The sequence below is a fragment of the Diabrotica undecimpunctata genome, chromosome 6, assembly GCF_040954645.1.
Source record: "Diabrotica undecimpunctata isolate CICGRU chromosome 6, icDiaUnde3, whole genome shotgun sequence".
Lineage (NCBI taxonomy): Eukaryota > Metazoa > Arthropoda > Insecta > Coleoptera > Chrysomelidae > Diabrotica > Diabrotica undecimpunctata.
The window spans coordinates 25321355-25339407 of record NC_092808.1 but is presented as its reverse complement, the minus strand read 5'-3'; the positions used below and the strand labels follow the sequence as shown (position 1 = coordinate 25339407).

Below are 18053 nucleotides of genomic sequence, written 5' to 3'. Positions count from 1 at the left end.
GTCCAAGAAACGGAGCAAAAGGCATTACATGTTCGACAATAATGTTGTCTGAGTAATAATGGGCATTCATAGACCTCGTTAGTATGGGGACCAACTCCGTACGAGCTTCAAAACAAATTCCTTCCCAAAACATTTTAGAGCCACCACCAAAAGTTACTTTAGGAGAGATATTGCAGCTGGCAAACCTTTTTCCTTGCTTTCGTCAGACATGCTCACGGCCATCTGGAGCTTTTAGGCCTACTCTAGTCTCATCGGAGAAAAGAAATCGTTAACTATCATCGATGGTCCAATTATGATACAATCTTGCAAAATTCAATCTCTGAGCCCTGTGTTCTCTGGTAAGCAAGGGTTTTTTGGCCGGTTTCCTGATGCTCAACTCTGCTTTATGTAAACGTCTTCTAACTGTTCGAGACGATATCGCGACATTTCGAATATCTGCTAGTTCATTTTTTAGCAAATTGCTGGTGACTCTCCTATCTCTGAGAGCACATTGTCTCAAAAAACTATCATCAATTTGATTAGTGCAACGTTTTCGCCCTTGCCCTGGTCTTCGATGGTACGACTCTGTTTCATTATATCGCCTTACCTTGCGACTGATGCTGGAATGATGTCTTCCTAACAAACCTGCAATATATCACATTGAATATCCTTCATCTAGGAGAGTCGATGCTCGCACTATATCCTCCATTGACATCTTTCTTTGGCGGTTCATTTTTTTATTTGAGTTTTATGTAAATAAACTTCCAAACATGCATGTGATGAAAAATATCACAATAAAAAGTTTGTTTCTCACAAGCACTTTGCTTTAATCGGCACTTTTTATGAAAAGTTTAACTCACTTTTAGTCTAAAACGAAGTTTAATACTAATTATTGTTAAAACAAGACTATTATTAGCTTACATAACAACTGTCACTGTCAAACAAGTTCCATATCCATAGGCAACTTGTCGTACAGTAAATGACCAATAAATAAAGATTATTGAGAAAAATATGAGTGGTGCGTTAATTTTGTCCAGGAGTTTAGAATATATAAAAATAAACGGCGAAAGGAACACAATTCCTTAAATTTTCCGTGTATGAATTGGTATCAATAGACTGTTACAACGTTATTTCTGTATGACCTACGTCTTCAGACATTGCTAAGCTTTGTGCCCTCCAAAATAAATTTTGGCAGGACCCTGATCTACCTGGCCTTGGTAAACAGAGCCTGGTAAACAGAGAAAGAGGAATCATCCTTTTTCTGATAAAGCAACCTTCTATTTACATGGAACAGTGAATCAGCAAAAACTGCAGATATTGGAGTAAAGAGAATCATCATCAAGATTACTGAGGTACACACTCAGCATTTATACTCGCCATTACCGACAGTTTTCCAAATGAATATTACCGTAATTTGCAAAATGAAAATCTATTGTTTCAGCAAGACTCCACACTTTGTACTCCCTGTTAATGATTTTTTAAACTGATGTTTTCCTATGACACGGATTGGTAAACAAGGAACAATAGAGTTGCCCTCGCGGTCTCCAGATCTTACATTACTTGTTTTTTTTTTTTTAATCAAAAGATTTGAGTTATTTACTGAGTTATTTAAAGTTTACGTCGATCAACACAACATTTATAAGACTTAAAAAATACAATCAGATTGGAAATTCGTAAAACTACAGAAATGATCAACGATGTTCAACAAGATTGCCGTCGTCCGTTCAATTACTGCCTAGAGGCAGGTAGGTGCAAGCAAGTATTTTGTATTAAATAAATTACATACATACTTACTGTTGTGTAAATTAATTTAATTCAAAAATCAAATATTTTTTTGCCACTCTGTACAGATATTGATTTTTGCCACCCTGTATCACTAAATAGAGAATTGAATAGCCTTTCAAATAAGCTAGCATACAACCGCCATTCTCATTTAAAAAAGCGTCAAATGTCAACGTCAACACAAAAGATTACCTCGTCACGTCCAGATGGATAACGTCATTAGTATGATATACACGCCAAAAAAATTATAATTTAAAAATAAAAATAGACTCTTTCAGGGATTTCTCTCTGCAGTCGCCTGTTCTGGAACTGTGAATTTATTCTATAATTTTGCCCCTCGCTGTATATAAATACACAGTCTCCAAACACACAGTCTCCAACAGAAATACAAATCGCTCTACTATATTGTGGGATTTCATTTGACAGCTCAATTGGTCTTGAACGACTACTATGTTTATTTTATTATGTTTATTATAACTCAGTCACATTCGTCATTGAATGGAAATGCACAATTAGGAAATGCTGTACAAAAACCTTTTGTAAATCAAGAAATTTACCCAAAGAAGATTCATGTATGTTAAACTAAACTTCCAATTTGAAAAAAGCTGTTTTCCTATATGAGAATTAGTTAAATTTGGCAGTATAGTCGAGCTTAATTTTCACACATTGCATCTGATGATCTTTCCTGTCTGCGTTACATCTGATAAGGTCGTCAAAAAATTTATAGCCCATGAATCATCCACATATACTTCCGAATACTATAAAACACAAAGTATCTATGTAGACATTATTTTTGACCATAAAACGACACATTGGTACACGGATACTTTTAGGGTGTATGGCGAACTTACAGGGTAACTATAAGTAGTAGAGTTTCTTAACGCAAGATACGTTCTAACGATGTATAATTTTATATTTCAAAAATCAATCAAATATACTGGTTTTGAAATATAGTTCGGAAATAAATATAACTCAGGAAAGCGATAGGTATGTCAATAAAACATTAGGTTTTAAAAGTAAATGGATCAAATTAATGATAATAGTAATGAAATTTATCACAAAAAAAAACTAAATTGAGTGTGAACTGATATACTGCCTATTGCTAATATATACTACTCTCCAAAATTAACGCACCACCTAAAATGGACCATGATTTTAAAACTATATTTCTTCTGAACCCTTAATTGGATTTCCATGATTTATTTTTCACATTGTAGGTATATTTCTAGTTAATTACTATATTAATGTTTTTTAAGGAATGTCAACGTTTTACTTATATACAGGGTGTAAAAATAAAGTTGTATTTTTTCATCTAATTTTGCAACACCCGGTGGAATGTATTAGAAATAAACGCTACATGTTATTAATATTTTAAGATCGCTTTATTCTTTCTTCACATTTTGGTAAAAAAATCATTACGATACGTTTATTATCAAAAAAGAAAAGTATGTTTAAAGCATTGCGTGATTTTTTACTCTCCAAAATTAACGCCCGACCTCAACTCTACCATAATTATTAAGCTATTTTTCTTGTGTATCCTTGATTGGATTTCAATAATTTTTTTTGCTCATTGTAGACCTATTTCTAAGTAATTATGGTATTATTGTTTTCTGGGAAGTGTCAACATTTCACCTAGATACGGTGTGTAAAATAAATTTGATTTTTTATCTTATTTTGCAACACCCTGTGGAATTTACTTAAAGCAAATGCTACATTTTAATCTTAATACTTTAAAAAAGTTTGATTTTTTTTTCAACATTTTTGTAAAAAAATCATCGAAATCTTTATTGCCGAAAAGGAAAGGTACGTTCAAAGTGTAACGTGACTTTATTGAATTGTAAAAATTCAACATTCAATTTCAAGAAATCTGAACCAAGATGAATGTGTTCAGGCAATTACTTTAGCTGATATAGGCTTAAGTTATCGTGAAATAGGCTTGAGGTTAGGGGTATTTCATACTACAATATCACGAGTCATTCAACGTTTTCGAGAAACAAACGACCATACGAATCGGCATGGATAAGGAAGAGGAAAACTTACAACATCACGACAAGATCAGTTTATCAGGCTTCGTGCTATAAGAGAACGTTTTCCCACAATGAGACATTTACAAATACAAGTGACAAATATTCATAATATTCAAATTAGTAGAAACACTATATAAAGGCGTCTCGCTGAACAAGATCTGCATATAAGGATACCAGTCAGAGCTTTAAACGTAAATCATTGTAGAAGTAGATTACAATTTGCCAGAGAGCACCTTGACTGAAATGTTGATGACTGGAAGTACGTGTTGTTCACTGATGAGTCGTGGTATTGCTTATATAGCTCAGTGTGAGAGTTAATCGACGGCCAAGAGAACGCTACGCACAGAGTAATATACGACCTATTACTTTATTCAATGGTGGATCTGTAATGATTTGGGGAGGAATATTTCTTACAGCGCAAACGGACCTTGTTGCTTTACGAAGAGATTTCTTAACACGTGAAAGGTATATTAGACATTTTGTGTAACTATGTAGTTCCATTTGCTCCTTATATAGGAAATAATTTTCTTTTAATGCAAGATAACGCTCGACCACATGTTGCACGTGTGGTTCGCAAATATTAGAACGAGGTTGGAATACAAACCATGAACTGGCCACCCTGCAGCCCTGATCTCAATTCCATAGAGAATTTGTGGGATATTATTGATAGTCAACTTAGGAGCCGGCAACCACCACCTGTCTCTCTTGACGACATAGAAGTTATGGTGAGAGAAGTTTGGGATGCAATTGATCAAGACCAAATACGCCGCTTGATTTTAAGTATGTCTCGCCGCTGTGAAGAAGTAATTAGATGTAGAGGTGAAAATACTCGTTTTTAAGTTTTTTGGGAAAGGGCAATTGTTAAAGAATATTTAGGTTATATTTTCTTAGGCTTTATTTGTATTAAATATCAATAAAGTTTATGTAAGTAATGTTTTCTTTGCTTTAAATGTTGATAAAAATTTGTTACATTTAAAGTTCTGTATAATCTTTGATAATAGAGATATTGAGATAATTTTTTTACAAAAATCTTAAAAAAGAACAAATCTATCTCAAAATATTAATAAGATGTAGCGTTTATTTCTAATAAATTCCACAGGGTGTTGTAAAAAACGATGAAAAAACACAACTTTATTTTTACACCCCATATACGAGTAAAACGTTGATATTTTTCAGAAAACATTAATACATTGATTTACTAGAAATAGACCTATAACATGAAAAAAACATCATAAAAATCTAATTATTCGTTCAGAAGAAAAATAGCTTCAAACTTTTGGTACATTTAAGGTGGTGCGTTAATTTTGGGCATTAGTATATATATATATATATATATATATATATATATATATAGGTATAGGACATTCCATATTCTAGTTCTTGGTGTCCCTCTGTTTTGTCATACCTTCCTTTAAGTCTTTCTTATCAATTTATGTAGCTTCTTTCCATTTCTAATACGTTTAATAACATTATTTTAAATTTATTATTTTAAAATGAGAAATATTAGTAGATAATAACATACAATTCCTATGGAAATTCGTTTCATGAAAGCTACTTACTGTTCAACCCAGAACTTTGTAACTCTCAGTGAGGTAGGCAACCAGTACTACCTACTTCACCGTACCTAAAATTTACCGATATTAAATTATCAGACGTTATCACCGTTCCCCGAGTCACGTTCATCGAGAATATCATAGTATGTATTATATAAACACGTTTTGTGCCATGAAATTGATATCTGATACACCTGGTCACTGATCACGGTTATCGAAGTTAACAAGGCACGGTAGTTACTAATTAAATCACCAGTAGTGACATTACGTCCAATTACTAGTTGGTATGTTCTTAGTGCTAACTTCTTATTGCAGAATTGGTAACTAGATGTTGCTACATTCTATCGATGTGTTTGCAACATATTTTTCTTCGTTTAGTAAGATAAGGGGGTGCTTCTGTGATTTCCCTCTTTTTGTTGTCTCTTTCTTTGACAATCATGTGGAGAATGCGTATAACACATAATCGTCTAACACACGGCTATCGGATATCAAATTTACAATCAGATTGACATTACTGTAACCCGAACCTTCGAGTCAAACATGTCGAATGCCATTTTACGCCAACGTCAATGTCAATCTTGTCATTCTAATGTCAATCTTGTCATGTAGGTTAATTGTAAAATCTATCTCTTTTATATTTCCATGTTTTCTGCAATAATTATTATTCTACAGAAGTATTTTTAATAAACCCTTTAAAATCGAATCGAACTATTAATGATAAATACCGATGGATCTGCGTAACTCCATCTGCCAGTCCCATCTTCAAAGAGGTCTTACACTTACACAGTACAGATCAAATTAGCAAGATGATCAAGTTTCCACAAGACACCCAACGTTTAAACAAAATATAATCTATCAATTACATCATCATATAAAGTTTGAAGGGTGGCGAATGGATTTAGTGTCCGCAGTCATATAAACACAAACAAACAACAACAACAACAAAATTTGAAGTGTAACTCGGCCTAATAGCCATAGCTGTCATATGAGCGTTAAATTAAATAAATTAAAAAACAACTTTTGTTTAATAACATAGATGCTCTAAATATTTGAAATTCATTAAAATAAATAGCCAGCCGTGCCTATTTGCGGAGAAAAAAATCTGCACACGATAAAAGAAAGTATTTTTTTTCTGTATATAAGGAAAGTACTCGTACAAGACATTATTGCTATTGAATTTAGATTTCCTTTTCACTTTTGTGTGAATTCAAGTAGAATGCACCGGAGAAATGCATTCACTTTGCTAATAATAAACCATTCTCACAATTTTCATCGGCAACCTATTTATTTATTGCGGTTTTGATGCACGACATCCTGTAATAATTACCGACATTATAAACAAACTAAGTAAAGAAATATTGAGTGCGGCCATTTTTGTTTAATAACACACACAGAAAAAGTTACAGGGGAAGTGATTAGGTTAATGCTTAAGTGTGGTAGAAGAGAGAAAACAAGGCAAATTTAATCGTTCTTCACAATATAGTTCTAATGTAAAGATAGTTTCATTGTAAAGATATTTGGAGACGTACGCTCATTCTTTAAAATTTAATTATTAGCCACAAACGGAACTTTTTAGGATTGGTTAGCTTCGGAATGGTTGTTGTAAAGTGTGAAAAATTGGTACTATAGACTGAAGATAAAATTGTTCGCAATGAAATTTCATATCAAATTATACTTTTTTAGTACGTCAATTTTGAAAATTTGAATTCTCTCCAAAATCTCCTGAAATCTCCAAAACAAAGACATTAGTTATTTTTGTTTTATAAAAAACTTATATTGAATTTGGTTGTTTGTATGGTCCACGTCAACCAAGATAGGTATGCTTTATTAACTATATTAAAACCTGTAAATCTTGTAAAAACTAAACTTTGATTATCAAGGTTATGCTAGGGTCCAACGATAAGAATAAAACGGAAAGGAAAAAAGCACAGGAAATAAGTATTTAGAAGGGTGTACAGCAAGGATGTATTCTCTTGCCAATACTATTCAATTTATACTCTGAATATATTTTTCGTGAAGCATTGGAAGATGAGTCAGCTGGAATAGCGATAAGTGGAGTTTTTATCAACATCATCAGATTTGCTGACCATACAGCTATAATAGCCAACAATTTGGGATACCTCCAGAGACCTTTTGGTTAGGTTTTATGTTTCTCATACTCCTGTACGATGTACGAAAGCTGGACACTAAATAAGGTACTCTTTAAAAAGATAGACTTTTGAAATGTGAGTCCACAGGCGCGTTCTCAGTGTGACCGGGATGAATAGAATCACAAATCAGGCAGTGCTAAAAAGACTGAATATTGAACCTAAAATTATATTTACTGAAAAGAAGAAAACTTGAGTTTTTTGGTCACGTCTCTAGAGGATCAACATATGACTTTCTATAGTCCATAAAGGTCCGTAGAAGTAATAGGTAATAGATCGTTTTTAAAATGAAAGACTCGTTTACTCTAAAATTTGTTCAAATATAGAATGACAACTATGTTGAGTAACTTGAGGAAAAAAATTGCTTTTAAAAATAGTCATTGTTGAATTTTAATAGAAAAGTAATTATCCTATTTCAAAAAACCAGCTATTTGTAGCGCTCAATTCCACCAGTTTCTTCCCCTAAATGTACTGTATTGACTACCGATATACAAGGTTAATTTACAATGACAAGAAAGTAACTATGTCCGTGAAACTACATAAAAACACGGATCATATCCCAATCGGAACAGGAGTCCAACAGGGTGATACCTTATCACCTAAACTGTTAACCGCAGTACTAGAATATGCTTGTAAAAAAACTTAACTGGGAAGAGAAAGGCCTGAACATTTACGGTAGAAGATTGGACAATTTGAAATTCGCAGACGAACTTCGCAGGAGATTTGTACAATGCTACACGAACTTCAGTTAGTGTGTGCCAGTGTGGATCTTAAAATAAACATCTCCAAAACAAAATTCATGACAAATCTAGTAGGTACCTAGCGAAAATAACAATATTGGAGACAACGAAGTAGAGCTGGTGGAAAATACTTATACCTTGGACACGAAATAAAGATCACAAGAGACAACCAAACATGTGAACTACGAAGAAGAATAAACCTAGCATGGGCAGCCTATACAAAACTCAAAGACATCTTTAAAAGTGATATACCAATTTCTTTAAAACGTAAAACATTTGATAAATGTGTGTTGCCTGTGATGACCTATGGTGCCGAAACTTTGACATGACAGCTACAACTTGTAAAATGCTGCAAATAGCTCCGAGGAAAATGGAAAGGTCAATGCTGAGTATATCGCTTCGTAACCGGGTTAGAAATGAAGACTTAAGACGAAGAACAGGAGTTATCGATGTAATTTCCCGAATTGCCACACTCAAATGGAATTGGGCCGGACATGTCGCCCGAATCAGTGATGAAAGGTGGACGAAGATATTGCTTGAATGGAGACCGAGGTTAGACAAAAGAAATAGAGGCAAAGCTCAAGTACTCGGACTGACGATCTCAAGAAAATGTCAAAAAATTGGATGAAAAGTGATCAATATAGAGCACAATGGACAAAAATAAGGGAGGAGCAATGGACGCAAAGGGCTAGGTGATGATGATGAAATGTACTGGAATCTGAAATGTTTACTGTGCTTTCACATTTACTTAGTCAGATTACGTTTCTTAGTGCACAATTGCTTTTGCAGGCGACATTGCGAGCTTTCTGGGTGATTTACGAACCTTACGATGTTTGATTTTTCCATATCGATTACGCTGGCTATCTCATTTTGAACTTTCGTCATTCGTTCGTTAGTTGTCGACATATAGCTGCGCACTCTAACTACTCTGAAACTGTAGGTATTACTATTTTGTTAGTATCTTAAACTAAGACTTTTTTGGCAAATCCAAGAGTCACAGTAATAGTGTCGATGATCAATAATAACAAAATAATACCGACCCTATAAAAAAACAGTAAAAAAATAAAGCAGTGGAAATAGGTGACATTCTTGAATACGCGAAATATATAGTATAGCATATAAGATTGATAGGAGCAACAATTGAACAATTACATATATGTGTGTTTCGAAAATATTTTACGGATTTAATATCAGATATCGCTATTGCGTCCGTTTCGAAGCCATTTTATTGTTGCTTCTTAAAGACAGGAAAGATTTATTTTTCACGTTGAGAACGCCTATGAATAGCTGTTCTGATGAGCTTTATTAAAGCGAAATACGTATAAACAGATACATAGACGCTTTGTACGTGAAATGAAATCTTGACTGTCTTTTTCATTTTATTCGGATCTACTCTGTATGAGTACAAGAAACCAATTCGCTAAAGATTTCTGCTTAGTTGAGGAGACATGTCGTGGAATGCAAATTTTAGATTCCCCATGTCTCTATTAACATCTTTATCAACGTCTGCTATGCCTTGCAATTTTTAGAAGGCTCAGATTCAGGCAGAAATCTGAATTGTGTTTCGAAACTATTTTACGGATTTAATATCAGATATCGCTATTGCGTCCGTTTCGAAGCCATTTTATTGTTGCTTCTTAAAGACAGGAAAGATTTATTTTTCACGTTGAGAACGCCTATGAATAGCTGTTCTGATGAGCTTTATTAAAGCGAAATACGTATAAACAGATACATAGACGCTTTGTACGTGAAATCAAATCTTGACTGTCTTTTTCATTTCAAATTACATATATAAAACAAAATTCAAAATAATTTACTTGCTGATAACATTTTCTGTGTTCCTGAAAGGGAAGCAAATATATTTTGTGGTAAGCATTCAATATGAAAGCAGTTCCAGCATAATAATTGGAAATTGTAAAATAATAATGTATCATAAATACAAAATAATGCTAGGATTAATCTCGAAACCATTAAATTTCATGTGAAACTCATCAAAGGCCAGTGCCAAACCTCTTTTTCCAGGAAAAAATCTTTTTGGTCGCCAATCGCCACATGGTTTATTGTATATACAGAAAAGCTTCACCGAAAGTTCTTGATATAGGAGTTAGAGATGGTAACCAAGTGATTATGGAGAAATATAGTTGAAGAAAAAGCAATAAGAAACAGTGGGACGAAGTCAGAATCTTTAACACATGCATTTGAAGATATTGTTAATAATCCAAATAAGATGTAAACTTAAATGTTAATATAATTGTAAAAAGTAGGTTTTAGGTATCTGGCATAAGTACTAGAAATGTCTGAGGCTACTAACAACAAAATATTTACTTGTATATCAAGATAAATTAAGATACTTAATGCTTAATATTTCTTACTCAATAACGACCTCCTCAGAAGTGACATTCATTAAAATAAGGGCGTATATTCCAGGCTAATTAGGAAATCTTGTGAATTATTTGATAATTTAGTTCTACAAACAAAAAAGAAGCATCTATAAAATTCCAGAACCATTCTGCGACATCACAAAGGTATTTTTCAAAATAGTAAGCGCTACAGGGACATACTCACATGCAAAAAATCATAAACAACGTTGACAAGAGGTTTTCGGCTAGTCTGGTGGATCTTAGCAGACTAGAGCTAAAGACGATCACAAAAATGGTGAATGAACACTGTTAACTAAAGAAACTGAAGAAACAAAAGTATAGTGAATAATTCAGGTTGCGTGAAATGTGAATGAAGAGGGAAACTACCATTCATGGCTTTACGAATGTGAACATAGTGACATAAAGTGAGTGTATACCGGCAAAACAAGCCAGAAGACATCTTTAAATTTTCCAAAAAGAAAGTTGCCAGCTCTTATTAAGAGAACTTTTTTATCAGAAGAAGAAGGAAACAATAATTAACTGATGATAATGATGATGATATTTAAAATTAGCACCCAAATTAAAGACTTACAGATTTACAACTATTTTCTGTAAAGGGTGCTTCTAGTGTTACGTGATCCAAGGTAGTGAATTTAAGGCAATTAAAAAAAAATAATTGACCAATGGGTTCAATTACAAAATGGATAATCACTTTCATTGCTTTCAACATTCCCCTTCTATTCACAGAGTTGTAGGCTGCTTTGTAGTCTATAAATATGTGATGAGTATCTATTCCATATTCCAGTGTTATTTCTAAAATTTGTCTCAGGGTTGCAATCGGATGAATTATCGATTTACCAGCTCTGAAATCAGCTTTGTATTTTCCTACTACCCGTTCTGCATATGGTGCCATACGGTGACATAGTACTGTGGAAAATATTTTATACGATGCATTTAGAAGCGTAATTCCTCTTTGTTTAGAGGATTCAAAGATATCTTCTTTTTTTGTGTATAGTGGAAAGTATTCCAATATTCCAATCATTGAGGAGGGATTTCTGTGTCCATATTTCTTTTATAAGCTGCTGTAATGCCATTATGGTAGCGTGGCCACCTTCTTTATAGAGTTTAGCTGGGAGATTATCTATTTCGGGTGGGTTGTTTCTGGCTAGTTGTTTTATCTGCATCTTTAACTTCAAGAATCGTTGGTGGTTCCTCTTCCTTCTCGTCTGTTTCCTTTATCCCATCTTTTTCGTCTTCCAGGTTTTAGTCTTCTTCCTCTATATTAAGTATTCCACCTATCTATTCAATACATCTTTCCTTGTGGTTAATAGGTCGTCATTCTGACTTCTGCATCGTCTTGTGATTGCCTTGAATTCTTTTCTGTTGATGTTAACTTTCTTATAGAATGCTCTGAATTATAGTTTCCTGATATAGTGAAGTTTTCTATATATTTAAGTTCCTTATTTAACTTTACACTGTCTATCCACATCAAAATTTTAAAAGTAATAAGATACGGGCTACTTTGACAATTCCTTTCCCAATATTGTTATTTCCAATTGTCTTGGGTCAATTGTTTTATCCTTAATTGATTTCAGCTGAACAATAACCACATTAAAACATTCACAAATTTGTCATTTTTAATACTTCTGATTTTTGGCCAGGTAAACATGAAAACATTTACATACATCTTCGAAATGAATTGGATCAACTACTTTTACCTTTACCTATCCATTTTTTAGTAAATTTGTACAGTTTATTCTTGTTAATTGCTCATATACTTAATTGCTAGAACATTCGGTTCAAGCTGCATTAAAAGTTCAAGTAAATTAGTTTCCAAACTGCTTTATCCCAACACCAATGGTCTTCAAAGGAATTCTTGATTCTAAAATAGTTTGTTTCTTATGTTGGATCATTTATAGAATTTCTGTAGACTCAAGAAATTTTATTTTTATTAAATTCAAAAAACAATAAGGCACCTGGACCAGATGAAATCCCGTCAGAAATACTCAAATTACTGGATGAAAGGGGAATTTCAGCACTACACAAAATATTTAACTTAATTTATGAAACTGGCTGCTATCCTCAACAGTGGTTACGCTCTACCTTTATTCCTCTGCCCAAGAAAGTCAATGCAAAAAGATGTGAGGGTCACAGACTCATTAGCCTGATGAGTCACACTTTAAAGATATCTTTAAAAATACTACATCAAAGATTATACAAAAAATGTGAATGGGACATCAGTGACTCCCAGTTCGGGTTTAGACAAGGTTTAGGAACACGAGAAGCAATAGTAGCAAGACAGGTGCTGGTCCAAAATTGTTACGATCAGAAGAAGGATGTGTTCCTATTCTTTTTAGATTACCAAAAAGCGTTTGATCGTGTCCAACACCACAAGTTAATGCAGATCCTCAAGAAAGTTGATATAGACCAAAAAGACATAAGATGCATTGAAAACTTGTACTGGCATCAAACGGCACAGTTAAAAATAGACAATTCTATATCCAAACCCATACATATAAGAAGGGGCGTTCGACAGGGATGTGTGCTTTCCCCTCTTTTATTTAACATTTATTCGGAAGCCATATTTCAAGAGTCTTTAAAGGATGCAAAGATGGGAATCAAAGTGAATGGAGTATTGATCAACAACATACGATATGCTGATGATGGTGTCTTAATTTGTGACAACATAGTCGATCTTCAACAATTTGTCACTATAATCGGAGAATACAGTAAGCGAATGGGATTAGAGATTAATACCAAAAAAACCAAATTTATGATCATCTCCAGAAACTTGGATGCACTTGAAAACTCCACCATAACACTGAATACTAAGTCTATTGAAAGAGTGAGTAAATTTAAATACCTGGGATCGTGGCTTTTTAAAGACTGGGCATCGGACAGGGAAGTAAAATGTCGCATTGAGCAAGCTCGACAAGCTTTTGTAAAATTCAAGAAGGTACTGACTTGTTCAGAATTCGATCTTCAACTGAGACTAAGGTTTACTAAGTGCTACGTGTGGTCAGTGCTGCTATATGGCGTAGAGGGTTGGACACTCAAAACGAGGGATATAAACAGATTAGAAGCTTTCGAAATGTGGCTCTATCGCCGTATCCTAAAAATACCATGAACAGCGAAAATCACAAATATAGATGTCCTTAAAAGAATAAACCAAGAACGCCAACTTTTCGAAACCATGAAGAAAAGGAAAACGGCGTATCTAGGTCACATCATGCGAAATGAAAAATACCAGTTCCTCCAACTTATAATCGAGGGTAAAATTGAAGGCAAGAGAGGAATGGGACGCAAGAAAATGTCCTGGCTCCGAAACATAAGACAATGGACAGGGATTAAGGACAGGACTTCTTTCTTTTTATATGTTTTATAAATAACTCTCATGCATTTGTTACAAAATGAATGAAAGAACCAAAAACTTGTTCTAGATAATCTAAAGTGTGTATAGCTCTTATTATTAGTAGTAAAGAAAGCAGAAAATTGTAAACACCAGAGATATATTATGTTAAATATCAAATATTTATGTTTGCAGTTTAAATTCTTGTGTAATATGTAGGAATGACTAACTTACCAACCGAAGAAAGCTTTATTTCACAGACAACCCTAATTAAGATGTTTTCGATGGCTTTGTATAACTGTTCCTTAATTTTTCCTACCGTAACATTAAATTTACTATGTTGCTTATGATCTTAGTTAGAAGGAAGTGTAATCTCAAAAAAAATTATCTTAATTAATAATTTTAATAATCATGTGTATATTTTGGTACCTCCAAAACGGGTGCTCTAATTATTTATAACACGTTACGCTGACGATCAGAACCTTCCATCCCCCGTATTTAACCTAGCGACAAATTTAATTACCCCTAAAACAGCGATAAATTACTGCTTTTTATTGCATTCCTCACATCTCCAGGGCGTGTGATCTGAATCGAGAAAGGTCATCCCCTATGCGCTCTTTACCATCTTCAATTATGGGTTTTTAGGATGTTTTAACTAGAAACACATGTTTTCTTTAAATGACTGCGCGATAGCGATGGTATAATCGAGCCACCACACAGAAGTGTAGTTTGTTATATAGGGTTACTGTTCAAAAATAAATACGCTAAGTAGATATAAAAGGGAACATTAGTAATAAAAACTTTATGATCAGCAATAATACAGGATGATTCTGTCAAAGATTAAAGAAAAATAAAGGGCAACGGAGAATAAAACAATTATTCAATTATGAATTTCTCTGTTTTTCGTTTTTTTTTTTATTTGTATATTGAAAAATAAATAATGGGATAAACTACAATATTACAAATATATAAAATATATTTATTTGACGTTGTTATTTTATGAAAACTTCTTCTTAGCATATTATTGTACCCATTACAGATCTCGGATTTACTTATTCCATCTTCTAATCCAGCGTTTTACTTCTTTTTGATCCCAGTTCTTTTATTGTATTTTTACAGTTTTTTTTTAGCTTTTTTCTTTTGCTCAATCTTTTATTTTGTAGCACTTTTTTCGGTAACTTATTTTTCTCCATCCTAAATTTACTTGAATCCCTTTAATTAGTCACATAACCAACGCGATTCTACTAGAATTGCTAACGAATTGTAGGTAAAACCCGTGAGCTGAGGCCAGAGGTAATCTGTTGGTTATACACATCATAGATACGACCGACAGTTACATATGGTTTAGTAATTTGGTGGAAAAAGTTGGCTTTACAATCTTATGTGACCTTTCTCACTGCCCTACAAAGATAAACGCTTCTAAATTTGACAGAAGCCTTGAATAGTACTACAGGAACCATCTTTAGAGGCTGTCACAGGTCTCCCTCTGCTGGAATTATATATATCAGAAAACAAAAAGCCTCAAACATTCATGGGGACTTATTATGATTTACTGATCAGGACCCATGGTACTAGATCAGGACTCTTTGGGAAAACATGTAGTTATAAAACAAATCTCAACTGCGTTCCAAGCAAGTGTTTGCTTTGGTGGCCCGCATTGACTAATTTCTCAGTGGAGACCCCAGAGCAAAGAGAATCAACATTTATAAGATAGCGATGCGGGCTATTCCAGCCGTAAAGAACCCCCTAATCAAATCAAAACTGGTGAGTAACTATAAAGATCTGTTCAATAACCCAACAAAAAGCAATAACGTGTCTTTAATGTGGGTGCCTGCTATGGGAATGAACGAGCATATTTGTTGGCAAAACAAGGCTTGAGAGAAACCTTTGTAGGCCCAGAACCATTGTATGGCATCATCAAAGACGCTGCAAGAAACGAGGTTCAGAAGTGGCTGATAAGGAATCATCAAAAGAAATGGAGAGCCACTCAAAGGCAAATCGTGACTAAGAAAACAAAATAATCACCAATATTGATAAAAAAACACGTGGACAATTTGATGAACCTCAATAAACTAAAGATTAAAATGGTCACAGAAATGGTGACTGGACATTATCGTTAAAGAAAACACCTACCTATACAAAATAAATAAGGTGAGTTAACCATAGTGCATGATGTGAGGTGGTAATTCACTGATATGAGGTCAACTGAGGCTTGAACCAAAAGATATCCTTAAACTACCAATGAGGGAACTGTTGGCCTTTATTAAACCACAAGTCGTATTGGAAGTTAGTGGAAAAACAAGGTTTAGTTTTAAGCTCTTACGACCAAGTGCCAGAGATTAGAAAGTCTCTCCTGAACTAAGAAGAAGGCGAAGAAGAATCCTTTTAATCTATATATTAGAGTCATTGTGGTTTGGATTGTGTTAGTTGTGTTTTTTACTTGTTTGGCTGTTCTGGGAGTCCTGTTTAGATGACGGCGTCTCTTCCGCTGTGTTAGTATTTTGTGGCTGGCGGCACTGGTTTCTGGTTGTTGGTCCAGGTGGTGGTTTGTTGTTGTCCTGCTAAGGGGAGTGTCTTAAGGAGGGAGGAGAGGGTGCTTAACAACGGTTCTTTTCAAAATTGTGTTGTTATTGATAATGCCATTTGATTATGATTAAATAATTAAATGAATTTATTTATGAATTTTGGCTGTAGTGTTCGCATTGAGGCCAGCTGTGGCTATAACCTCCCTATGGACACGTATAATTGTGTAATGGGATCGCGAAACAACAAAAAATCGATCCCTCCCTGTCTGAGTGCAAAGCTCGAAGTCAGCTTTTTATGGACGTGTACGAACTTATCACTTTATAGCCCCCCATAAAATTATTAGATCCTCCGAGATATAGCAAACTGACCACCAGCATCCATTGGAGATAGGTAAACTCATCACCGCAGATAGGTAAACTCATCACCGCAGATAGGTAAACTCATCACCAGCGTTTTTGCCCCAAGGCGCTGGTTTCTAATGCAAAAGATGGCCTGTTATCTGCTACACTTCTTGTTTATGTGGTAATATGTTCAATTCAGAAAAATGTTTAAGAAAATTGCTTTAAAACTTGCTTTTAACTGATATGTTTATTTATATCAGGTGTCTCCCGGTGAGTGGCCTATTATAGAGAAATTTTTATTTTTGCATGGTCAATCAATCAATTTTAGAATCAATAGAATATAGTGGAATTCCCTAATGCATGTCAATGAATTGCATTTGCATTTAATATATCCGGACTTGATTATTCTTTTAATTTATACATTTTTATTTATGTGAACTATAATCATCGAGCAAAAAGACAAAAGAGGGAATGTAAAGGTAGTGGGGGCAAAAATATTGTTAGACAGGAAGTGCCATCTTGAGAGGCCACATTAAACAAGGAAAGAGAGTCTTTTCTTATTTAAGAAATCAAATTTAGTTGGGTTATGTTATTATGTGTCCCAACTGTCACATGAAATCTTATTTATATTGAAGTGTTTTAACAATTGTTTCACATTTTAGACTGTTATTGTTAATATTTAATTAAAATTTTCTCGTCTAAGACACATTCTGAAAACTATTTTATAGCTACTGTTAATAAGTGTCGGAAAATTTAAATTTTGCGCATTCGCATTTCCGGATATGTCCGCCATCAGAGGCCACTTTTTTGGTCGCCTTTTCATAACGATTAGATTCCCTCTTTTGTCTTTTTGCTCGATGACTATAATATGAATAAAATTACCTTTCTCTAATTTCGGTGTCAGTGGCGCCAGCTGTGATCTGCTCGTTGGACTAGTACAAAGTTGAGTTAGACTTTGTTCGGTAGGTGTCGCTAACTTCTCCGCCAGTATAGGATTTGCCGCGGCGATTGTATATTTACGCATTTCCAATAAAACTTGCGCGCTCTTTTGGTCGGAAGGCGAGTGAGCATCGGATTCGTCATGCGACGAGTTAGGTTCTTCTTGCTAAAACAGAAATAGAACGTTAGTGTTGCTTTATTCGTCGATAGATGGCGCTAGATATTAACATATCCGACATTATACAAAATTAAATATATTTTTACACTTATTTAAAAAGAAATATTATATAATTTATCTAAAACTTTTAAA

The 18053-nt window shown here is 34.0% G+C and overlaps 1 protein-coding gene across 1 annotated transcript in view; it reads right to left on the bottom strand.

Annotated features, from left to right (window-relative positions):
* The window catches only part of Eip74EF (Ecdysone-induced protein E74), a 735282-nt gene that overhangs the window by 545521 nt on the left and 171708 nt on the right, over positions 1–18053 (bottom strand). The window contains exon 5 of the mRNA XM_072534493.1: positions 17687–17909. Coding sequence (XP_072390594.1) covers positions 17687–17909 — 223 coding nt within the window. The remainder of the gene's footprint in view (positions 1–17686; positions 17910–18053) is intronic.